The sequence below is a fragment of the Amphiprion ocellaris genome, chromosome 16 (genome assembly GCF_022539595.1).
Source record: "Amphiprion ocellaris isolate individual 3 ecotype Okinawa chromosome 16, ASM2253959v1, whole genome shotgun sequence".
Taxonomy (NCBI): domain Eukaryota; kingdom Metazoa; phylum Chordata; class Actinopteri; family Pomacentridae; genus Amphiprion; species Amphiprion ocellaris.
The window spans coordinates 23,806,661-23,832,246 of record NC_072781.1 but is presented as its reverse complement, the minus strand read 5'-3'; the positions used below and the strand labels follow the sequence as shown (position 1 = coordinate 23,832,246).

General features: G+C 41.0%; 1 protein-coding gene across 2 annotated transcripts in view; it reads left to right on the top strand.

Moving 5' to 3' along the window:
• The window catches only part of LOC111578248 (adhesion G protein-coupled receptor A3), a 220,832-nt gene that overhangs the window by 3,770 nt on the left and 191,476 nt on the right, over window positions 1-25,586 (top strand). For both annotated transcript variants that reach the window (XM_023284899.3, XM_055018725.1), the window contains one exon: window positions 16,322-16,393. In XM_023284899.3, coding sequence (XP_023140667.2) covers window positions 16,322-16,393 — 72 coding nt within the window. Of the gene's footprint in view, window positions 1-16,321; window positions 16,394-25,586 lie in introns of those variants that run through there.

Here is a 25,586-nt window from a genome sequence, read left to right as displayed (position 1 = left end):
GCAGAAACTCGACGTTTTCCTTCAGAATATACAGTAACTATCAAACTGACTGCATGCGGCCGGAGGCATCTTTCTCTTTCCTCAGTTCACTTGAGAAATTGAAGGTAGTGTGTGTGCTGTGTTATGATTAGACTAGTAAAAATAAGCCCACACCTCACCCAGCACTATTCCTTGGTGAGCTAGATCCTACAGCAGAGCTCTGGCCAGCCAGGAAGCAGTTTTCCTGCGCTAGGAAATGTGACCTTTGTCAGGCTGAAGTGGCCTCCCTGCTCGCTCTTTTGTTTAGATGTGCTGTGCAAATAAACAGATATATCAAGGGAAGTATGTACATACCGATCTCCCCCTGTAGACTGCCAACAGATCTCCCAAATGTTTCCCTGTGTGCACTCTTCATTCTGTCCTGATCTCACCACCTACACAGACAATGTGCTCCTTGTCGAGTCATTTCCTCAATGACAGCTCAAGCACAGTGTCACGTCCAAACCCAGACCCACCATGCCACCTGTAATTAAATTCAGATTGGGCTTTATTTCTATTCTTTTTGCCTTTTATTATTGTATCTATAAAATGTTTACGAGGAACAAACCCTGTAATAACGCAGCGCCATGCAAATGCCAAAGAAAAACGGCTTAACGAGCAAATGGAAGAACATTAGCATAAATGAGAGAGACAAAAATGAACCGCGTGCAGGAGCGTTGTCAGGAACTTTCTGTACACAACAACGGCCTCGATTAACACCTCCGCCTGCTTTTCTTATCGTCTGTGGAGGGGCGAGCTGAGGAGTTGGGAGCTCGTCCTGACAGCTCTGTTGACCTTGGGACCTATCTGGTGTAATCGGTGGCGAGCAGCACAAGCGCCGGCTCACTGCAGGAGAGCAGCAGCTCAGATTGTGGCCGACACCTGTCTGAGGCAGCGCTCTAACACGAGGACACATCGCCAGTCCAGAGGAGAGGACAGACAGATTGTGGAAGAGACAAGGGGATAGAGTGTAGATGGGAGATAGACATGGAGAGGCAGCAAAAGAGCCATTAGAGGACTTAAGGGAGAGACTGGCTGTGACGCGTTTGGTAAAATATCACCTGATAGGTAAGACTGAGGCTGACTGAGATGATGTGGCTGTCACAAACATATTGTTGTAATGGGGAGACGCTTGTGCAGTCACAGCTGATTCTAAGTCCTCTGAGAGATACACTGTGCACTTACATCCATCCATCCATTATCTATACATCGCTTAATCCTCATTAGGGTTGCTGATTTAGGGTGAAAGCACCCTTGCACTCACACCTACAGACAATTTAGACTTACCAATTAAGCATGTTTTTGGGCTGTGATAAGTAGCCAGAGCATCCGGAGAAAACACACGCATACACAGGGAGAATATGCGAACTCCATGCAGAAAGATCCCGGGAATGTGGGGATGCAAACCGGGGATCAATCTTTATTTAAGCTCAGTACAAAGGTAATATAAATAGATATTGTACTGAAATCAGTTACACAGTAGCAATTGAAATTAGCAACAGCCAATGTTAATCTTCTTTGATAATGACTTGGTTGCAGCATAATTTTATCTTAGTGTGCAATTCAGTTTTTGCTTTGATTTAAACTTTCTGAATTGTAATTAGCTTAAGATTATTCTAGTTATGCTCTTTCATAATGATTTGCTTGCTGAGCATACCTCTTTGTAAAGAAAAAAAACCCTAAATAACTTTACAATTAAGAGTTTAACAAGCTTAATCTTTATGTGTCAACAGGTATAAACTAACCTAGGCCAGAGTGTACCCCGGGTATACTTTGATCTGGAGGGGTACACTTTGGCTGGGGGGGTTTGCATATGTGTGATCATTCATGTTTCACGAGTGTAGCTCATTGTGTGGGGATTTAAACTGGCTTCCAAGTGACTGCCCCATGAACGTCTCCCCTGTGCAATTGTCCATTCATCATATGAGTGAAACTAGACAAGTCAGGTCTACCACACTTCGGATTTCATCACATGTTGAGGCAGAGCGCATGGAGCTACAATAATGTTTAAAGTAGGGTCGTCAGAATTAATGCGTTAAAGCAGATTACTCCATCATCATGATTCGTCTGATTACAAATTTTAACCCAATTAACGCATCTGTAGCTCAGAATGGCTCAAAATTCCTGAAACGTCTCCAGCAACGCATTTTGTCCAAGTAGACTTGCCGTCATGCATGCCGTCATGCATGATGGCATGCATGACGGCTTGCGCGACGGCATGCATGACGGCATGCATGCCATCATGCATGCCGTCGCGCAAGCGCAAATGGGCAGTTGATCCGGTAGTGGCAGAATCAAGCAACTCCACATGGAAGATGGTCAACAGTAGGGCCCCACTGATTTATCGGCCAGTGTTCAAGATTAACTAGTGTTCCGATTAACTGGTGATACCAGCGTTTCTGAGACAGACGTTTCGTAGGTGTGGCTTTTTAGAAGGCTTGGCTACTGACCAGGAAATAAACAATGGGACAGCTTCGTCTATAAAATGAGATTTCTGCTGTTCTATCCATTTTGGTCTTGACAAAATATCTGGAAATAAGAGGCGTTCTCATTTTAAAAGTCATGCGTTGTCGGGCTACATGAAAGAAAAACTACGTCAACACGGTTGGGACCAGTGGAGCTGTGATCAGTGTTCACTGTTAAAACCTGTTAAAGCAGGAGACAGGGGACCAGGACACAGTGTGCACGTTAATTAACAAGAATTCACCAAACCGTGTGATAACAGAATGCCAAAGTGTTGCAGTATAACAGGTTTAGATCACATTGTAGCTACACTGTCTTTTTTAAATACACAAACGTCAAAATTTTACCAAAACAGCCCAGCAGTACTTAACGTATGGAATTTGAAATGCAGCAGTTTAGTAAAATTCACAGGGCATTCATGTTCAAACCAGCAGCAGCTGTGTGTGTATGCCAGCAGCATATCATGCATAACACATTAGGTAAAGCTGACAAAATCTGCCAGTGACAGTTGTCACTTCAAAATCAATTTGATGATAAATCTACAGCCGTTATTATTGTAAACCATATTAAGTGTGCTATGAGAATGGCAAGCTTGACAGGTGCAACAGTAACTAAGAGGATTAGTGAATTTCAGTGAGTTAAATGTCTCAATTTCAATCTGTCTAGAACTCAACACTATCCCATGTTGCAATCATTATCAATTTTGTGCTCAAAACAGCTCTAAGACCCTAAAGATTTACAGATTATTTTACCTTGTTAACATATGGTGTTTTTTAGAAACACATCATAAGCGAATTAAGCAGCCAGTGTCACTGTTGAGCATTTACACCGGGAAACAACTGCTGTTTCATATGTAACAAAACTAACGAAAAAATCCTGTCAACTCATGAGGTGAGACTGTCTGGACTCAGTCAGTATTCTTCTTCAGTTTAAGGTTCCAAGATGAATGGCCGAATCACTCGAATATTGCAACTTATCATTGTGTAGTGTAGAGCAGTTTTACAGTATTTAAGCAGAGTTACAGGTGAGCTGGTGTGCTCGAGCTGCAGTGAATAGGGATGGATGGTAGGAGAGTTGGGGACTTTTTACTGTAGATCTGCACATTTCAGAGGAAGCAACAGTAGTTACAGAATTACATCTAAGTCATTTAAAGGTAGGAAAGAGTTATTTTAATGGAAAAAAAATTAAATCGGTAACTTTGGTACACAGAGATGAGTTTTTAGGGGTTTAATCAATGACCATGGAGGGACTTTAAAACAAAATATAAATTATTTCCTATCACCTGCTGTTAGAATTCATAACAACTGCATGTGTAAACAGCAATGATGAGCCAATATTTTACTTGTTATTAGTGAAATGGCCTTTTTAAATCCACCTAACTGTGAAACAGTGTGTCTGATTTACTGCAGTTTCTGCTGCTGAAAGTGATCTTCTTCACTGTGCTTGTTCTCTGACGCTAAGCTACTCAAAAGCCTGGTTGGTCCAATGTTTGAGGTAGAGAAAAAATTAGGGCATCTGGTCTGGCGGAGCACCAGAGCTGGAGTATCCTATTCTGTGGGCCTTCCCCTTCATCATCATCCTTTCAGAAACACACAGGAGGGGCTTTTGTGGTGTCTGGAGCAAAGTGATCAGGATGGGACTGTAGCTGGCTCCAAACCACTACTAGAACATGTCAGTCATTGGTGCTGGTATAGAGAACAACCTGCGAGACACCACAGGAAGCGTGGCTGTAAAACTGCTGTTGGATTGCAGAAAATGTGCTGCTACGCCATAGGTGGACAGTTAGTGATGGCATGCGGAGTATGATCATAGTTCTCATGGCTTTACATTGATCTGCATGTGTCATCATGAGCAAATGTGGCCTGTCAGAGCATGTTTTTTTTTTTGTATTACTATAAATGTTTTGTTTGTTTTTTTCTCCTCTCTTCTCTTATTCATTCCAACTCCCTTACTCTTCCTTGCTGTTATTCCTTGGGGGCTTTTTTCTTGTCTGCCGAGGTGCTGTTTGTGCTCTACCCTCTTCAGGGTTCTGAGTACTTCTTCATGAATATTTCATCGCACACACAGCCCGTCCATATACTCCGGTGCATTACCTCATTGACAAACGTTGTGAACGCACAGCGGATCAAGACATTCAGAGCGTAAAACGTCGTAAAAGATATGACATACATATACATAGAGAGCTGACTGTTAATCTGAGGAGACGTGACCAAAATGACCCTGATGAAATGTTCTATCTCCCATCTGGAGGAGTCGTAGCAATCTCTCTCGTTCACTCTGTCTCTCTGTTGGCCTCCCGAGCACTTATCTCCAGCGATATGGAAGATTTTAAAAAAGCAAAAGGTTCATCTTTAGATGAGTGCACTCTCCAAAATCAGTCGTCTAAGCTCCAGAGGTTGTGATTCTTTTAGATCCCCAGCGCTTTTCCCTGTGTGATAGCTAAAGCCAAGAACATTTGGCCTCATGTTATCTGTGTGCTCAAGAACAGAGAGGTCAGGGCAGAGCTGTAATGTTACTGCAAGTTGGAAGCTGACAGTCTTCTTAATAAGTAGTGACTGATTTATCTAGTTACCATCAGATGGTTAGTCGAGGTTTGTTCCAGGAGACAGTAAGTGTGTACTGATGTATCACTCGGAAGTTGCCCAAGTGTGTTGTTGTCTGGCCTTCAGATTGACTGTCTGTGATGTGCTTAAAAGAAACAGCTGATCAGTTCTGCTTCAGACGGTAATGATTCAGTGATCGAGAGTTCATGACCGCTGGGGGAGAGACGAGTCTGTAAATCGTGCCATAGCCATGAAAAAAACAAGAATGTGTCGAAACCCAGACTTCCCATCTAAAAATATTAGGTAAAGACAAATACAGGGTCTGCCAAGGATACTTCTCTGCACTGCTATCCCTGCCTTCTTCCTGCGCCACTGAATAAATAGTAAAGTTACTTAAAGGGTCATAAATTTGAAGAAGCAGTCGAGGCCAGCTTAGAATCATGTTGTCTTTTCCCTGTTTTCTGACTCACTGTAAAACAAAGTGATTAAAACCCTGATGTGTGCTGCTTCTGTTGCAGTGTGTGATCTCAGTGGGAAGCGTATTAGCTCCACTCTCTGTCTCCCAGGAGCCTTGGCAGGCCTTTTTCAGTGCCATGTGCTGGTCTGTGTGTGTGTGTGGATCATGTCGAAAGCCTTGGGTTAGCTTATTTGTCACTCAGAATGCCACCTCACATCTTCTATATGTTTTTTGGGCTCAGTCAGTGCTAGCTGTTGTTGCTATGGGGTTTATCACATACGTTTCATGGTGAGCTGGATACTTACAGATTGCTCAGGCCTTCAGCTGTGGATTCAGTGTTTTTAGAACAGTGGCTTTCACATGAAAAAAAACTTTGCGTAATATCTCCTCTACTAAAAAACTGTAGAAAGTTGTCTAATAAATTTGTCTTTTTTTCTGATTTGTATCATTACTCCGCCAAGGAGCACGGCAGAGTTACGTGACAATTGCTGTACATTTGTCCGTCTGTTTGTCTGTTTGTCTATCTGTTAGCAACATTACTCAAAAACGGACTAACAGATTTCGATGACATTTTCAGGGAAGGTCAGAAATGACACAAGGACCAAGTGATTAGATCTTGGCAGTGATGCAGCTTATAGTCTGGATCCATGGGTTTGTTAAAGATTAAAAGAAACCGCTGATGATGTCCTTGTGTCATTTCTGACCTTACCTGAAAACTTCATTCAAATCCGTCTGTTTTTGAGTAATGTTGCTAACAGACAGACAAACAGACGGACAGACAACTGTACACCAATCGTCACGTAACTCCTCCATTCCTTGGTGGAGTAATAAAGTCAACACTGAGTGTAAATAGTTATTTCCTGCCTTCCCTAAGTAAAGAACTAGGGCTGTAACTAACGATGAATAGATTAACTGTCTGAGCATGATACGTCATCAAAAGCGGAAGTGAGCGCAACAGAAATCACCGTCTGAGTGGAACACGGAACACGGATGGGCATCCGCGCTGCATTGTGCATATACAGTATATGCATATATTATATATGCACGATGCAGCGCGGACATCTGTGCGTATCGTGCATACATAATATATGTACGATGCAGTGCGGATGTCCGTCCGTGTTCAGTGCTCTGCTCGGATGGTGATTTCTGTTGCACTGCACGCTCACTTCCGCTTTTGATGACGTATTATGCTCAGACGATTCATCGATTCATTGTTAGTTACAGCCCTATAAAGAACACAACTTTATAAAAAAGAAAAAAATCACATTTTGTGTTGAATTACAAAGTTAAGTCACTTTTATTGAGATGAGCTTGATTTTTCTGTCATTTTTACTTTAATTGTCGATAATTGAGGAAGTTTCAGTTTTTACTGTGTAGTGTCTCAAGTCACTCAAAACAACACCATATTAAAGAATATTAAAGGAAATAAGTCTCACTAATTTGTCACATTTTTTCAATTGTAAATATTCTGTATTGTACAGGGTCCCAGAGAAATGCACTCCGCTGTCATGTAGAGACAATGTGAACATCTGTAGGTAACTCCTAAAGCAAGGTCCACTTCCCATCCAAGGTCAATGTTAGTAGATATGAAATATGTTATTTTGGTTAGCTGCGTCTAGTAACTCGATCTTCTAGAATAACACTGGGTTTGGCTGTTTAAAGAGAAGTGGCGAGAAAGCTCGAGGCCAGCAGATCTAAATGTTTGTAATAGTTTACATTATGATCTTTACTCCACTTGGTCCCTGTGATTGGTGTGTTGGATGGCGTCCGTGAGAGCTATTTTAGTTTCTGTTCTCCTATAATAATATAGTGGAACGTCTCTGGTGCATGGCAGCCATGCTGGTTTCTGGAGCAGTGATTTTTTGGTCGGGCCTCACCGAAATAACCCAGCTGTGGTATGGAAGGAGAGTGAAAGCCAGAGCTCCTGTTTTCGGGGAGAATTGATATGAATTTCATTAACATCACTCCTATCTTCACAGCCTGAAGACTGAAGCAAACTATAACTCTGGAATTATGAGATTTAGAGCTGTTGTTGTAGATTATTTTTATAATTGATTAATCAGCTGATTACTTTTTGTCTTGAATGTCAGACAGTAATGCAAATATCCATCACAAATTAAAAAATGTATAGCTTTGTCCAGAGCTGCACAGTGGCTTGGTGGTTAGCACTTTCGCCTTGCAGCTAGAAGATCCCCAGTTCACATCCTGGCCTTCCTGGGATCTTTCTGCATGGAGTTTGCCTGTTCTCCCTGTGCATGCGTGGGTTTTCTGCAGGTTCTCCAGCTTCCTCCCCCAGTCCAGAAACATGTTCAGGTTAATTGGTAACTCTGAATTGTCCGTAGGTGTGAATGTGAGTGTGATTGTCTTTATATGTAGCACTGTGATAGAATGGTGACCTGTCCAGGGTGTCTCCTGCCTTCACCCTAAGTCAGCTGGAACAGAGTCCAGCCCCCCGTGACCCTTGTGAGGATTAAGCGGTGTTTAGATAATGGATGGCTGGATAGATTTGTCCAACCAACAGCCCCTCCCCAATAAGCTTTATAGACAGTAGGCCAAGAAAAGCAGAAAAATCCTCACATTTTTTATGAAAATAAAGACTCACATGATAATCGCCTGTCAGAATTGTTTCAGATTCATTTTCTTTCAACTGACCAAACACTTAATTAAATGTAAAAACATTAAGCAGTGCAGCAGTGTTTTTAAACACTTCAACAAAAGGTCACATTCACTGAAAAACATGCTGTGTGTAGACAGCTATACTACAAATGTCTGGCTGTGGCTGGCGCTGGAACACAGAAAGCAATGACATAGACCATTTGCTACAGCCCACAGAGACAATACTGAATCCGTGCACTCCTCCCTCATTGAAAGCAGCTTATCCACAGAGAACATAATTGATAATGTAAATAGACAGTTGGATGGCTTCTCCAGAAGTTTGTCATGGGCTGTTTATGTTCAATTCTGTTTTTCCTGTGATTTCCTGGACGTTACACAGAGGCCTGAGATAGGCATGCAGAGGTCTGTAAGCAGACACACACACACACACACACACACCCACACAGACACACACACACACACACACACACACACACACAGAGCACAGGACACGCTTGAGTTTGCACAAACAGAGACTGCCTGTCCCTGACTGGGACGTCGGGCCGCAGAGGGAGGTGTACTGCTCTGGGGAACACAAGGGAGACTTGGGACAAAACACAGCGACAGCTTTGCTATCCCATGATCTCAGTGTCGCCCACCTTCACTCCATCACACCATCTATATGTGGCTTCAAAAAAAAGAGCTGCTGCAGTTTTTCAAGGTTTGACGTGTTAGTGTTTACACTAAATCCCTGGAAAATGAAAGAAATAAACTCCACTTGGCCTCTGAAACTGAAACTGTTATGAGTGCTTTGGTTGTTTTTCAATAATTCTGTGTGTGAAATATTGTAAAATTGACCCGTTCAGTTTTCCAAGTAGTTTCTCACCATGTCCAGCTGACTCCATGCTGACTTATATCTGCTGCAATTTTCAGCTCACGGAGAGCTTTCTGTCAAGATGAATCCAAACTGACAGAACCGCGGTAGGATATTGATGTCTGGATCAACAACAATAAAAATCCATTTAAATTGTTGCTTACTCACTTTTGGCTGCCTAAATGGCTGCTTGTAAATCTTATAGTACGTGCACTCCCACACAGCTTAAGTATTCTGATTGATTTGTGGAGGGAAAAAAAGAGATGCTTTGGACACTGAATTTTACAAGCACTTTAACCCCACCTGTAAAGAACTGTAGCTGTGACAGAATGCTGTCGACAATGCCGCAGTTAAAGGCGTTTTATTCATCTAAGGCCATTTCAGAAGCAGCAACATACAAATAAACATTAGCAGATTAAAAATGCTTTTGCCTGCTGTAATGTAAGCTATTAACATCAGCATGTATGGTTAAAGAGTTTCAAACACTCCCTAGTAACAATTTAAAGGTGCAATATGCAAAATTTTGAACATAAATGTAGAATTTATACAACAGCAAACAATTTATTTGCTAAGGATTTACTAAGATATAGTGGATTAATGGCATTCATAGCAGAGAAGAAAGTCTGTTTGATGTTTTGGTAGCTGGTCTGGCTGCACAATTATGTAAGTGCATGTGAGTCCTTCAGTTTGAAAGTAACCACCCGCAATGCATTAAAAAAGGGTCAGTGTAGTCCAGCTTTCAGCTAGTGTCCTAAAAGTCCAAAGAATATAAAAGCAAAGTAATTACTCCGCCAAGGAACACAGCAGGGTTATGTGACGATGTGCTGTTGTGACGATCAGCGTACGTTTGTCCGTCTGTTTGTCTGTTCGCAACATTACTTAAAAACGGACTGAGAAATTTGGATGATATTTTCAGGGAAGGTCAGAAATGACACAAGGACCAAGTGATTAGATTTTGGCAGTGATGCAGCTTCTAGTCTGGATCCACAGATTTGTTAAAGATTTCTGTATGATTGCGAGATATCTGTCACCTTTGGGCAAGGTGTAGCACTTGTTTAACCTCCCCACCAGGGTTACGTGAAACCATGACTTGCAGGTGGATTGTACAAGCAGATTCAGTTAAAGTGAATATATGGTTATATAATCGGCAGAGGAATCCATTGATCAATGGCCAGGGTTACAAGTCCAGTATGGACACTGCAGCTGAAGAAAGCAATGGACAACCATTTCAGTAGTTATTTCTAGTACAAGCATGAACTCCAGTGCCTATTTAACACACATTTTACATGGTTTTCCCATTAAAACAAATGTTTCAGCATTTGTTGCTAATTCTACCAATGTTCGTCATTTCAGCAGATAAAATCATTAGAAGGCTAAAAATGAGAAGCATCCTGTTTACATCTGTATGAAAACTGTTGTCATATCATTGCTTATAAAAATGACTGCAGATTTCATGTGATAAATGTGCCCATGTTATCAGCGAAAAATGCCGTGTGTGACAATGGAACATTTGACAGGCGTAGCAGCAATAACTCTCTGTTGTCTCACCTCAGCTATTCCAACATATCTGTCCTCTGAGTGTATTCTGTGTGGACCCTGCTGATTCTGTCCTATGAGTTCTCTGTTAAAATGTTTAATTTGTAAAATAATAGAGACGTGACATTCTAGGAGGTTTGCTTTTGGGGGTAGCCCCAGATGTAAATACAGTCTTAGGTGCTGACATAAATTTGCTGACACAAGTTTGCGTCCATCCTGCCCTTTTGCTGAGAGGGGACTTCCTATCTTCAATCCCGCTTTTCCTGCCAAGACAACTGCCATCACTCCGGGGAGATATAGGTACTTTCCCCCAGAGATTATGTATAAGCAAGCCTGTTAAATTAAAGAAGAAAATGCACCGGCATGAGTGCACAATGTACACTTTATATAGACATGCACTGCTTGAAGAACTGAGCTTGTTTCCTTGTTAGTTTTGTCTAAAACAAACAGCCACAGTTTTTATACATTCTTGTGACCAAAAGTTTGACCAAATATTTACTTCTTTTTGTGAGCTGAGAGCTTGTTTGCATGTGCAGTGTGAGTCATCAGCACAACATTTTCAGCATACACACTTCCATTCTGCTCCCTTAGCAGTTTGGTCGGCAATTTGCCCGTTCAGCACAATGCACTGTGGGACACCGCTGCTTAATCCTAGGGTTAAAATTGAGCATACGTTCCCTGGAGCCATAACGAAGGCTCTGTCGTCACGGCGACCAGCGACACATCCCAATTACCCCTCTCTTTCTAAAGCTGGCCAAGCATTCCCACAACCCACCTTGTTAAAAGAAAGGTGGGTGATGGAGGGATCTGACCTTGTGCATGTCTGTGTGTGTGTGTGTGTGTGTGTGTGTGTGTGTGTGTGTGTGTGTTGATTGGAGGTGGTCATGTGCTGACAGGAGATACGCAACATCACACATGCAAAGCGAGCTCAAGGCAGCAGATCACATGCTCATGCACAAATCCACAGCCTCCCAGAGAGAGACCAGCCCAGCAGCGAATGATTTAAGAGCCGGCTGGAGCAATCAGTATTTTAGCAGATATAAAATCCAGAATCGCCATCCAAGGTGTATTTAAAATGATGTGAATCTGGCCAGTAGAATAATATCATCAACCACTCCGCCTGCTGTATCACAGCTAATGGCTCTGTATAAAACTGAGTGCCTGTGTGTGTCTGTGAGGACAGACAAAGCAAGAATTTATCAATAAGAAGACTAATATAGCATTGGCTCAGCTACTATTTCTAACCACTTAGTCAAAATATAACCTGTTTTAATTGGAGCCTTCAGTAAATGTATTAAAAGCCCTGAAAAGTGTGTTTCATGTCTGAGGTGTATGAATATTCATGCCTAAAGAAGCAAGAATGACATGCAAATGTGGGAGCAAATATATTCCTATTAACACATCCAGCAGACACAGAGCAACATTAGCATTCATGCTAAGTATTTCTACTTCCTACACATAAGACCATAAGTCCAACAGAGTGTTTTAGATTTTTGTGGTCCACTCACGAGTGAAGATGCAGTGGGTTTTAATAGCTATTTTTGCAAAACGTGCGTGCTGTGCTGATGGGAATGGCAAGGTTGAATAAAGACAGTGTTAAGTCATGGGTCATAATCTGACCACCCTCACCCTGAAAAGAAAAAAGAAGAAGAAACCCCAATGTGTGAGGAGGTGCTAAAATGCTCTGTACACTGAAAGGAACTGCAGAGACACATGATAATCCTTTGTGGGTTTGTAGCTACAAGAAATCCTTTTCACACATGGTCATGATCATTGCTGATGTAAAATTATGGCAATTTTTTAAGTTTGAAAAACATCCCTTTTTTGTACAACTTCTCTGGTCATTGATTAAATCATTAAATACTCATCTCTGTGTGTTTCTCTAAAAACAATCCCTTTCTGTGGGAAAAATGGCTTAAATGTAACTCTATACACTGTCTCCAGAATGTGCAGATGTGTGAAGTCCCTGCCTCTCGCTCAAGCACACCAGCTCACCACGGACTGTAAAACTACTGCATGCTACACAGTGGCAAGTTGCAATTTTGGAGTCATTCAGGTAAACACGTTGAAACTGGAAACATATTCTAAAGAATATTGATACAGACAGCTCCTTTGCAACAGGATTGTTTCTTTTTAGGTTTATTACATACAAAACCCCGGCTGTCTGATTCTGTGCTTTGTAGACCCTTTTAGAAAGAACTTAGGGGAAGCACTGAGCAAAATAGAGGGGAGTTAAGCGAAAAGCTACCAGTTTCTTGCAACAGCTCAACAACAAAGACATCTTGTTTCTATTGGCCACGCAGGTATACATTGCTTTTTGTCATGTTTGCGCAACCTGTGTGTGAAGCACCTTCAAGAACCTAAAAGAGAAATCCACAGGATCTGTTTTTCTTGCATGGAAATGCACTTCATCTGAAAATCGCCCGCTTGGTGAGCAGGTTACTAGTGGGCCACTAGGTGGTCACATGACAGCTGTGAAGCTTCAGTCCGGTAGACAGGTCGGATCAACATGGCTGGTTGGAAACTTTCTCTTTTATTATGGAAACAGTTCAGTGAAAAGTATTTCTGAAAGCATTTGAGGCGAGAAATAAGCTGTGCAGTTGCTGAATCTGTCCTCGTTTTAATTCAATAACAGCTAGTTTAGATGTTTGGCAAAAGTTTTGCGATGTGTCGGACCTCTGTTTGCTGCATTTGCATAAAGTAGAAGTCAATGTCCATGACTTGGTTGACTTGAATTACACACTGACAGCATATGGACATGTTAACAGGCAAAAACCCAAAATGTAAATACAGACTGGTGTATGGAATCAGCCGTTTCTTTACTGGTTTTAATGTGGTTATTTAAATTAAATTTGGTCTTGTATATTTTACTTTGTTCTTTACATATTTTACTATGTCTGTCCACTTATTTTTTTAAATCCATTATTTGCATTGTGATTATTTAATTTAGTTCTTTATAAATTTGTGTTTTTTAATCTTATTTATTCCATGAATTTTAATATCAGCTTTTTGCAGCACCTCAAAACTTTACTTTGGAAAGGGGCTACATAAATAAAGTTGTTTTTATTATTCACTTTGTGAAATCACCTGTCTCCAACTCAGCCCTGCCCACTTCAAAACAGACTGAAATCTTTTGCAAGAAATAACCATAAAAGAAGACAGGCAGAAAATATTGTTGTTGAGCTGAATCTCAGGACATGGGACCTAAAAACTACACTTCCCAGAATGCACTGGTAGCAGCAAGGCGGTACCTGACACCTGGTGCTTGACACCTGATCAGTGATTACTGATTTAGAGCACCTGGGAAGGACTGGGGGAAGCTCAGTCAGTCTGGCAAACAATCTTTAGAAGAGAGACATGAGGAAAGAACAAAGAAGAGCCAAGTCCACTCATGGATTCAGTCCAAAGACGCCAATGGTTGGTGAAAGGTTTATTTGCTTTCTTGGTGATTTGAAATGTTTCTTGATATGGCCAAGTTTATGTTAACTGCACTGTATGATTGGTTGATTTAAATGGTTAAGTGACTAATATGTCAACTTTTTGGTTCTGTGTTTGATGGTATGAACGTTGTTTCTCTGTCTTTAAAGGTTTACAACCTATTGAAATACTATGACCAACCAACTAGAAGGAAAATAAAAGTTTGAGTTGGAAATTTAAATTGAGTTGTCCTCGCATCCTTTGGAGGGAAAGAGAGGTGGACTTGACAATTGTGTTCATGAAGAAGCCAATCGCCCCCTGTAAGAGGTTGATTTAGAGCCATATTTCAGTATATTTAAAACTGGAGTAATTACTCTGCCAAGGAAAATGGTGGAGTTTTGTGATGATCGGCACTGGTTTATACGTCTGTCTGTTAGCAACATTACTCAAAAACGGACAAATGGATTTCGGTGACATTTTCAGGGAAGGTCAGAAATGACACAAGGACCAAGTGATTAGATTTTGGCAGTGATGCGGCTTATAGTCTGGATCCACAGATTTGTTAAAGATTTCTGTATCAATGCGAGATAGCGGCAGAGAGTCACTGTAACCATGACAACAAGTGAACACTACGTCAGCTGTCTGCTGACGATCACATGATTGCGATCCTACTACAAATCGGTCACTGCGGACTTATCGGGACTTACCCGTTGGAGATGATACAAGGAACAATCAATGAAATTGTGAGGGTGTTTATTAAGAGTCCCATCAGTTTCTGCTGCCCACTACATATTTAAGTCACGCAATTCGGTGTCCGTACATAACGTACACATGAATAACGCATGCCTGTGCTCAGTGCAAGGTCATTTTGTTTGTGAGTACATCTATAATAAATGGCTGCATTCTATGTTGCCGTGATTTCTGATCACCAATGACTGATAAAAAAAAAAATGCTGCATTCCTAAAAAAAAAAGTAAATGTTGCATTTCTGACAGTGCTACTTGGGGGAATGAACAGCCTTGGCAGAGTACTGTGCTCTCTGAGTGCTTTTCTTGTATATGACTGCATTGAAAATGTTCTTTTCTTTATTTTTATTTCAAATTGTTATTTTCCTTTGGTAGAGCATTTTCATTTGTGTAAAAGGATGTAGAATTATCCAGTTTCCTGTGCCTACAACCAGAACAAAATGCATTTCTCATTTTTAAGGTGGCCTTGTGCACTACCAGCCCTGTCCTGTTGTATCACTGTGTAGCCAGCAGTAACAGGCTCTGAGGTGCTTATGACTGGTCAGGTTATGCTGGACCAACACAGTTATTAGCTGCCGGGATGAGGAGACCTGAGCCCTCATCTGAAACATCTCCTGCACTTTAGCTCTAGGAAACACAGGCTTCATGTGGTCTAATCAGTCACTGTGGGGTTTTTTACTGTAGCAACACAACACCTGATCGTATGCACTACGTGTTTGCTTTAGTTCTGGTATTCTACCTTGTAAAGTTTTGTCATTCTCATTTGCAAAGTGGATAATTCAGGTTTGGATGCAACATTACAGTGGAGGTTCAGTTAGGTCAAATGGTCTCCTGTAGGAATGAAGCATGTGGGGAATTACAGAGTAAAGGAAGAGACGCTGTCAATGGAAAGACCGTACAAGTTTTTTTTTGATTGTATTCTTGTTTGTGTTTTCACTCTGCTGTGTTAAGGTGTGAGGAAACTCTCAAGTCTCAAGGCCCAGTGTGTTGAATAATGCGACAGGAGTGCGTGTCTGTGTGTATGTGTGTGTATGTGTATGTGTGTACTTGCCAGTAACACACTCAGCTGGAAGTCCCATCCAAGCGGTACTTTTCTTTCCAGACAAATGCATCACTTGGAGAACATATAGTTTCTCATTTTACATTCAGCGCAGACATAATTCATCCAAAAAAAAAAGTTAAAAAGGAACTGTAGTGACGGCTGTCACCGAAATAATCAAAATGGAGGCACCGCATTGCTTCTGAATATTAATCCATCACTTAAGGATCCCCGTGGTGCATTCCATTGATTTGTTTGCTGTTGTGATGTGAGCAATGAATGATTGAATTGTGCTGAACCGGCGTTTCTTTAAGCTTTTCTATTAGGAAGATATTTTGACATAGAGGAGTGGAGGATGGGGGTGGTTTGGATCGTTACCCATCTTAACCACAAACGGCCATAAACAAGACAGAAATGTGGCCTGGATGAATAATTTACAGCCACAATCTCATCAGACATGAATCCTTATCTTTCGCCAATGTATTGACAGTCAGAGGATAAACTATTTATCAGACATTTGAATAAGTAATTTCCCCCAGCTCTATTTTTGTGATATTTACAAATGTACCTCCCTCTGCTTGTTCTGTATGCTCACGTCGTCTTCTCTCCTTCATATCTTTTGCCCCTAAACAGAAACCTGAGCAACAACAAGATCTCGCTGCTGAGGAACGGCTCCTTCTATGGCTTGGCTGCCCTGGAAAAGCTGTGAGTACTTAAATCAAACTCTCTTTAGTGTTTTGTCCTCCCCTCAGTCCCAATGTGTGTCATCACAGGGAACAGTGTTGCACCGTAGCTGGGAAAAGGCAAACAGGGACATGGTGGAAAACCAGGAGATCTTTGTAGGGTTTAACCTGCAGGAGGCTTGTTAGTGGTTTGTTACCTTCCAGCCCATGAGCTTAACCTCCATTGCCAATACAAATGTCACCAATCAGGCATATTTTGTTATATTTTGTTGGTCTCCTTTATGCTGCTACAACTCCTCTGACCCAGTGGGGGATAAACACAGGACCTCTGGGGATGTCCTGTGGCAGTGAATTCTGTGGGTCCTGTGTGTTGCAGGGTGGGATCTACCTAGATCAGGTTTATCCTGGGACATCCCACAAATGCTCAATAAGATCTGAATCTGGAGAGCGTGGAACCCAGGTGAACGCCTTAGCTCTGTCGTGTTCCCCGGACCACTCCTGACCAGTTTTTGTGGTGTGTCATGGTGTATTGTCCTGTTGAAGGAGGAAACTGGCATCAAGGACTGCTGTTGCCATGGGAGGTGTCTGGTTGGGGGTTGCTTGACCTGCAATGTTTAGGTGGGTGGTACATGTCTAACATCCATATGAATGTCCGGACTCAAGGTTTCCCAGCAGAACGTTGCATTATAAGATAATCAATGTTGTTCACTTCACCTGTCAGTGGTCATAATGTTGTGGCTGATCGGTGTATAGCATCATATAAAGGACTGATGCCGTGCCAGATCGAGCAGCTGACTGACTGTGCAGGGTCCATGTCAATAAATCTGGTGCCGTGTGCAGTGTCCCAGAGGGCTGTATTCATGCAGCCTGGTGATGAGCTCTGCGATGGCTGCCGTGGCTCTTCCCGTCTCCCGCCTGAGGTCAGCTATTGATTGCTTTCACCTCCGTCCAGCCCAGTGATCACTGCCTTTCTACCTGATGGTGACACTGACATTGGCTGATGATGAGGAAATCACAGAGGGGCTGAAATCACACGGAGCGGTTCAGCTTGATAATTCGCTGCCTTTCAGTCAGTCGACCCCAGATGTATGCACACACACTCTGGCTCACACGTGGAAGCACACATATTAAGCTCACGCACACTCAAGCTACATCAGTGAGTGCTGTGAATGTTATTACAGTCAGTTTGGCCCTGTCTCTCTGACTACTTGACAACTAGATTCAAATTGGAATAATGTCAGTGGAATAATTCTGTCCCTCTCCCAAGTCCTTCTTGGGTGGGTGAGTCGCTGGACAATTGACAGCATGATGTCACCTGTCTCTCCAGGCCTTATTAGTGCCATTAAACCTTTCGTCTCTGGTTCCTCCAGCTCCACTGGAATGATGGAGAGATGATTGCAGGGCTTTTAAGGAAATTCAGCCAAAGGTTTGTCATGGCTGACCTTTCGGAGCAGCAGTTTGCGTGGCCTATCCCTTCCTTCACCTCACACCCTGGGTAGGGCCTGTCCATCCGTCCTGCCACATGCAACATTTGGCAGAAATAAGTTTGTCGCCTGCAGTTGATGCCAAGCCAGGTAGCCTCAGTGAGTTGAAAGTGGCGGCCAGCTGTTCTCTCGTCTGGTCTGGCAGACCGGCTGCCTGCCTGCACGGCTGGCTGGCTGACTGGATCTGAGGGTTGTGGTGAATTGGCAGCTGATTGACAAGCTTAATAAGGCATGTGTATGTGTTTGCGCCACTCCTGCTGCAGCTGTGGTCTCTATGTACTTGAACAAACAGACCTTTTGGAGCAGGAATGCTAATGTGAAGATCCCAGAACAATTTTTTTTTGTACAAAATGGAGCCCCAGTTACACAGCATATGATCTTATTTACCGCTGGTGGTATCTAGACATGCAGATTTTGTGTAATTTGTTCTGCCTCGAGACATTCTGCCTGTGCTGCAATATGGTTGAGGTAACAGGAATTTCATTGCTCACAGCAGGTAAAAGATACTTTAAAACAAGTGTCTACAGCTGAGCTAGCAGCTCTCTGAAACCAGCTTTGGCACGGCTGTGCTTTAGGCTAGAAGCCGCAATCAGCATGCCAACATTTCCTCATTAGCGCTTAACAAAAAGTACAGCCGAGTGTCATTTGTTTGGTAGGTATTTAGCCATAAATCGGTAATTGGATGGAATAAAAAAAAATCACCTGATGACACTAGATGAAATATTCAAAGGTTCACCAAATGTAATAACAAATTTCATTGCAATCGGTTCAGTAATTTGACAGAATTCACACATAACCTTAAAACCACAAATATCAGCCTAATAGTCTTAAATGTGACTATTTCCTGGTTTCCTTCCTCTTCTGTCATTATAAACTGAATATATTTTGGGCTTTAAGACATGTTAATCAAAATTCTTCACCATTTTCTGACATTTTACAGACTAAGCTAATCGATTAATTGAGAAATAGCCAACAGAATAATCTCCAGATTAATCAACAGTGGAAATAATTATTATTTGCAGCCTTGCTCTGAAAGGTCACAATTACCAATTCAAAAATTTCATAGAGATGCATCTAATAGCTGTTGAGACGCTTCAGTCTGGACCAAATGAACAGTTTAATTAAAGGACGAAAAGCTTTCCCAGATCTTATTTTACAGAGAATATTTTAGTCTTGCAACTTATTAAACCTCACTAGATCCTCACTTGATCAATTCCATTTGCTCTGGATGGGATTTTCCACCCAAGCTGAGATAGAGTCCTCTTAACGGAGAGTCCCTGTATGTTGGATGATGACCTGAATCCCCCCATATGGATACAAGCTCATTACCATCCAAACTGGGTCCCACGGGGCCGAAGCAGGAACAAAGCCCATCACTGTTCTCTGGTCAGGACACTGAAGCGTTTGCTGCTTCTTCATGGGTTCCCACCGCTGAAGGCCTCACTGTGTGAAACGGATGAGACTGGCATATTTTCAGCTCTCATACTGACTACACCACATGAATTTTAAAGCTGTGGTCAGATAATATTTTTTATAGAACGATTGGACTAAAAATACACTTTATTACGCAAATGAAGTTCTTATTAGACCCGCATAAAATATACTGGACAGTCGGAATACCTTCTTGGGATTGCACACTTTCCGATGATAAAACAAGATTGATTTTCGAGTTACACAGTCCAATAATAGCTATAAAATTCTGAATAAAAAAATCAACTCTTTGAGTTATATATTCATGTTGTTGAGGTTGTACATGCTGCTTTTGAAATAAAAAAAAAATTCTATATGCTCAAAGCATGTAGTTTATTTTTGGCCGTGGAGACAAAGCATCTTTACAGTAGTGTTTATTTTCATAGTTTTGACAGCAGATTTATCCTTAACAGACTGTCAAAATGTTTTGTTTTGTTTTTTATTCACTGAGAGCAGAGGGTCAGTTTTTTTGTCTGTTTGACCAAATCTTATTTGTCTAGCTGGAGGTATTTGGAGGCTGAACAGACTGAGCGGACCTTCACTCAGGGCAGAGACAGTATCAGAATTCAAAGAGGTGTCTGCAATTGCTCATTCTGAAAAGTAGATGTCAGAGGTGCGAGGAGGCGTCCTTTAAAAAGTTTTGCAACTCCTGTTGTTCCCAGTGACGAAGCGACGTTTATTCAGTGTTCCTGGTGAAGGCGTCTCCTTGGGTGGTGATTGATGAGGGAGTGGCGGATCGCTGAAGGACATGTTCTCCAGCTGCTTGTGCATAAGAATGTATGGTGGCTCGTGATATGTGGGCTTTGACAGCAGAGTGCAGGTGGGAAATATTCAATGATTATGTGATCACAAACCAAAGTGACCCTGAGGTTATCCTCAGCAGGGCTGAGGTCGGAGGTTAGCAGCAGGGCCAGCAAGAAAAAAAAGAAGCTATTATTGGTTGGGCTAGGTCAATGATGTTTCATTAATTCTTAGATGCATAATTGGGTCAAAAATGACCTGGTGAGGTCGTTTTCTTGCAATATCTTTGTAATGAAAAGTTGTCATCTTTCCATATTCCAGGTTTACATTTACATTTCTAAGTTACCTTTTATACTTTTAAAGAAATTGTAATATTTGTATTATTACCCAAGCTTCCATAAGTGGGTCCAAAGTGACCCGCATGCATTTCCCATAAAATCTCCTGGAAACCTGTGATTCTTATCAACTGTGACTGTCAGGAATATATTTACTGTGGACCACACACGCTATGTCAGAAGTGTCACTGATCAGCAAGATTATTTTACACGGCAAGACCTGATGCGTGTGAGTATTATCTACATGCATGGGAGCTCTGTATCACTGATAATATCATACAAGAGGTAAAGCAGTACTCAAACTTGGAGGGACAGAGAGCAGCAACAGCTGGAGGAAAAGAGTGGAAAAATGTCTACAAAATGGAAGTTGACATTCATCTATTGCTGTTCTGTGTAATATTCTTCGTTTTCAATTATCAGAATGCTAAAAATCTGTTATCAAGCGAAAAATAAGCATATTTCAAACATGAAATTATTTTTGTGTGTACCAAAATATAATACAAACAATAATCCAAATGATTATTCTTAATCAAAATGACAAAAGTTGCATAAAAATACATTGATTCTTATATGGGTCATTTTTGACCCTCTTATGGAAGAGTGTAGAGTCCAATCACTCATTTATCTAAAGATTAAGGCAAGAAACTACTCAATCTAAGATTCTAAATACTTACCAATATGTCACTTGGTCAATATTCTTATATCATGTTGTCACTGTGAAAAATAATGATCGCCTCACTGAGCTACCTAATTATAACAAATAGAAATTAAATGTAATTATGTTTATTTTTTCACTACGATTCAAATTAAAGACCGTTTCATTTCACTGATATTGACAATCACACATCATTTTCTTTTTAATACAAACACTGAATAAAGGCAATTAATTCAACCGATTAAACTACCTTTTCAATTTGTTAAAGATTAAACTGCAATTTTCTTGTGAAATGAAGTCACAGCTATGTTTATTCTGCTTCAGCATCTGTTTTATGTTGGGGAGCGTTTACTTGGAACTTTATCCAAAGGGGAACTTGGGTATGTTTTTGCAGTGGTGGCTCTTTGTGCATTTCTTTTATTACATAAACCATGACTGGTTTTTTTTCTCCCGTTTCTGTTTACTTAAAGTAAGATGAAGCCTTAAATGGATCAAAGCATATTCTTGAAATATGAATGGTTTTATTGTTATTTTAAAGGGGATCATCGCTGGGTCACAGCTCAGGCGAGACATGTGAGCACCATGGGTGTGACCGATTCACTAACCAAGTTTGGAGAAAACAGAGGGAACACATTCTTCTTCTGTGCCTCCTCGCTTTCATGGTCGTTAATCACAATTAAAACAAGTAGCGGATGAAGCCTGAAAACTGTTAAAGTTTAACAGAAACATATATAATATTTGTTTTTTTCCAGCGTGGCAGTATTGGCAGTTGTTTCTTGTTTTGCTGTGTTATGCTATTTAAAAAATAGAGTGAGAGCAAGGGAGCCTGCATCAAAAGTGGCACTTAGAAGAATTTTCTTCACACTCTCCTTGACCTTTTGCTTTGTTCTGGTAGAAATATCTCACACTGATGAGAGCAGTAGTTCCAAAATAGGATTCATTTGCAGAGCTGTTAACAAAGAAATCTTCCTCACAGTTCAGGGACTCTTGCAGCTTTCTCTCCATCTGCTATGAAACTGCCTCTGTTGCTTTTGTGAGACTGTTTTAATTTGGCTGAAATGAAGCTGTCTTTGTGTGGCTTATTTTTTATATTATTATTATTTTGTGTGCTTCCGTTCTCCTATGGCAGAAATGGAATGACGGCAAATATTTTATAAGCGCCGCTCACCCACCCGCTACGAATAAATTGTACTCCAGCAGTTTTGAGAAATGTTTATTCATCACCCTAAACGGGTTTAGACTGCGAAGATTTCTAGGTGGCAAAGAGTCTCGTGTTTCCTCACAAACCTGCGCAATTTTAGACAAATACCTTTACAATTTATGCAAATTATTACCAGGTTTACAGTAATGAGTGGTGACTCTTTCAAATAGGAAATTTGATTGTGTAGTGTGTCCTGCCAGGAAGACTAAATAATTAAGTTGTGCCCATGGGTCCTGTGGTGCTTAATGTATGTAAAACGTTCAGAATGCAAACACAGACAGGGAAGTCCAGTGCTGTTTGATGCTCTGGCAGAGGTAGCTGCAAGCCTGTCACAATGTATGCACATTCCCTCTGTTTAATTGGACTGAAATGCCTGACTGTCCACCTTTTTTTCCCTTCGGTAAGCTTTCAACACATATTTATTAAATCGAGGAGGTGTTATCTGTCTCAGCGAGTGTTTGTTGTAATTCAGAGTGTGTGGCCAGGCCGTCCCTCAAAGCATCTGCAAAGTGACACATGAATATTTCATACCTGAATAAATGGTTTTAATAAACAGTTCACGTTAGCATCGGGGCTGATGCCAACATATGTTACATTTTGCTAGGTTAGCGACAGAGCCAGGAGAGTTTTTATAAAGTAGCAGGTACATGAGGTTGATGTGAATGTCGTTGGGTTCGAAGGTAACTGGTGAACACAGATACAGTATGTGTACGTGAAGTGGAAACTTGGTCCAAAATCATGGGCCAAAGTCTAAGACTTGACCGTGTTCAAATGTCTAAAAAGCTTCTTTAAACATCTTCAAAAAATCACCAGGAGAAGTCGGCATTCAAGGGCAGCAGGATTTACTGTCGACAGAAAATCCAGGAGTAGTTCTTAGTCGTGATTAACACCCCCAAGAAAAACCAGAGAGACTGAGCTGTGCATCATCTTTTATGCTGTGACAGCTGGTCCTTTTTTCATGCTGGAAGGTTGTATTTTCTGATAGACAGTTTTGACACCATTATGCTTTTCTAAATCTATTGGTCAGATTTTGACATCAGGCTGTTATATTTCATTGTTAGGTCACACCCTACAGAGGACATGCACATTAGGTTATCATGAGGTCAGAGAACATGCCCAGACATGTTCAGACTCTGCCTTAGCCCCCCTGTGCATTTTGCATATGGTCACCTTCCTAAAACTAGAAAATCACTCGGAGCGCAGTACTCCACCAAGGCTGCTCAGTTGACATATCATTCCCGATGGATGAAATCTTTAACAAAAAATGACCTTGCGCTGAGCACAAGCATGTGTTATAGCTATATCTGGCAATGGGAAATCCTTAACAAAACGGTGGATCCAGACTATAAGCCACATCACTGTGAAAATTTAATCAGGTGGTCCTTGTGTCATTTCTGACTTCCCCTGAAAATTTCATCCAAATCCGTCAGTCTGTTTTTGAGTAATGTTTCACACAGACAGACGGATCCACAGATTCACAGACAAACATATGCCGATTGTCACATAACTCCGTCGTTCTTTGGCAGAGTAATAATGGCCTAAGTCATTTTTTGACAAAAATTATTTTTTTTGCTTAAATCATCTCGTGATGCTGGCCACCTCTGGTAAAATTGCTGACATTCTCAGTTGGACAGATCATACGATTCATGGTATAATGGCCTAGTTTAAGGTTCAATGTGGTGTGGTTCAGTTTTTTGTGTTTCCTGAAAAACCTGAAAAAATGACTGAGGCCATTATTTTAAGAGGGTGTTGATATTATACCTTTATGTATTAAGTTTCTTATACACCTCTTTTAAAAGTTATATTGCTTTAAGTTTCCACCATTATGTTTTGAGTACTCCATTCATTATTTTCTTAAAAGAATGTGATTTGTCTTGACACCAAAAATACATATTTTACTTTATGATCTTCCAACTGTGTCCTCCACAGAAACACACAGTATCATCAAAACATCAGTCATTACTAGAATATTCATCATTCTGTATTTGACGCATATTTTAACTATATTCGTCAGTTTAATACCATAATTATATCATCTTATACTTTTAGCACATCGTACCCAGAAATATTACACTGCATACACAGTGCAACTACAAAGTTCAGAAGCGGTTTCTTTAAAAATCAACCACCTAAATTTAATTTAGCCGCTATCCCTGTCCAAGTTAAAAAAAAAAAAAAAAAAAAAAAAAAGAAGGAAGTGTTATCACTGCACTGTGTCTAACAGTAGGTTTAGGCGCCTACAGACCATCATGCACTAGTTCAGGTTGTTCAAGCCAAATGTTTTTCATCACACACTTCAGGACATTACAGCAGAACTCTGTCTTGGCAGACCGACGCTATGGAATTCATTCCTGGTTCAACATTACATGATTGTTGAAGAAAACAACACTCTGATCTGATCTTCCACTGTGAAAACTGCTGTTTCCTCTTTTGGTAGTAGCTGCAGACTGCACAGGACACAGGATGTGATGGTTTCATGGGTTCAGGTTGATGTCCACAGAGAAATCACAAAAGTTCACCTACAAAAATGTCTGTAACCCAGGTCTTGCTGTTGATATCGCAATATCACGAAGTTTCAGTTACTGCTCACACTTTGCAAAATGTAACATGCTCTATGCATGTGCACAAAGTTGTTGAGATTCTTCAGTACAGATGGATATTTAAAGAGCAAGTCCACTTACAAACAACAAAGAAACAACTGAGATATTCATTTTACAATGATAAAAAAGTAACCTAGTTCTTAGGGCACACATCCACGGCTCAGCCTTTGTTGTTATACCCCCCTCTGCTCCTGTCTGGATTTTTACTGCAGCTATCAAATAAAGGTAAAAATGCCAAAAACTATTTAACAATATTGAGAAAAGCAGGAAATCCTCACAGTAGAACAACTGGACCCAGCAAAATATTTGACGTTTTTTATGGCTTAAACAACTGAAACAGTTAAAGCTGGGGTACGAGGTATTTTTTATTTGTGAGAAGAAACTAGACTTTTGCACCTCCACTAAACTCTGTTTCCTGACTTTGTAAAATCTGTGATGGGAGATTTTAACCAATCACAGGGCTTTTCATCCAGATCAGGTGAGGGAGTATAAAGAGATAAAAAAAAAGTCCATGAATGTTAGAATGTGGAGTCAGGAGAGGAGGGGTTGAGTCCAATGTCAAGCCACAAGTGAATGGTGATTTCAGCTGGACTGTGTTTAGGACAGAGAGGAGCAGGAAGAGCTGTTGGAGGAGGACTTTGTTTTTTTTGTTTTGCTTTTTCCGAATCCTCTGTTCATTGGCAAACTGTTTCAGCTCAACTCTGCCTTTTTGTTTTGTCTAAAACCTGT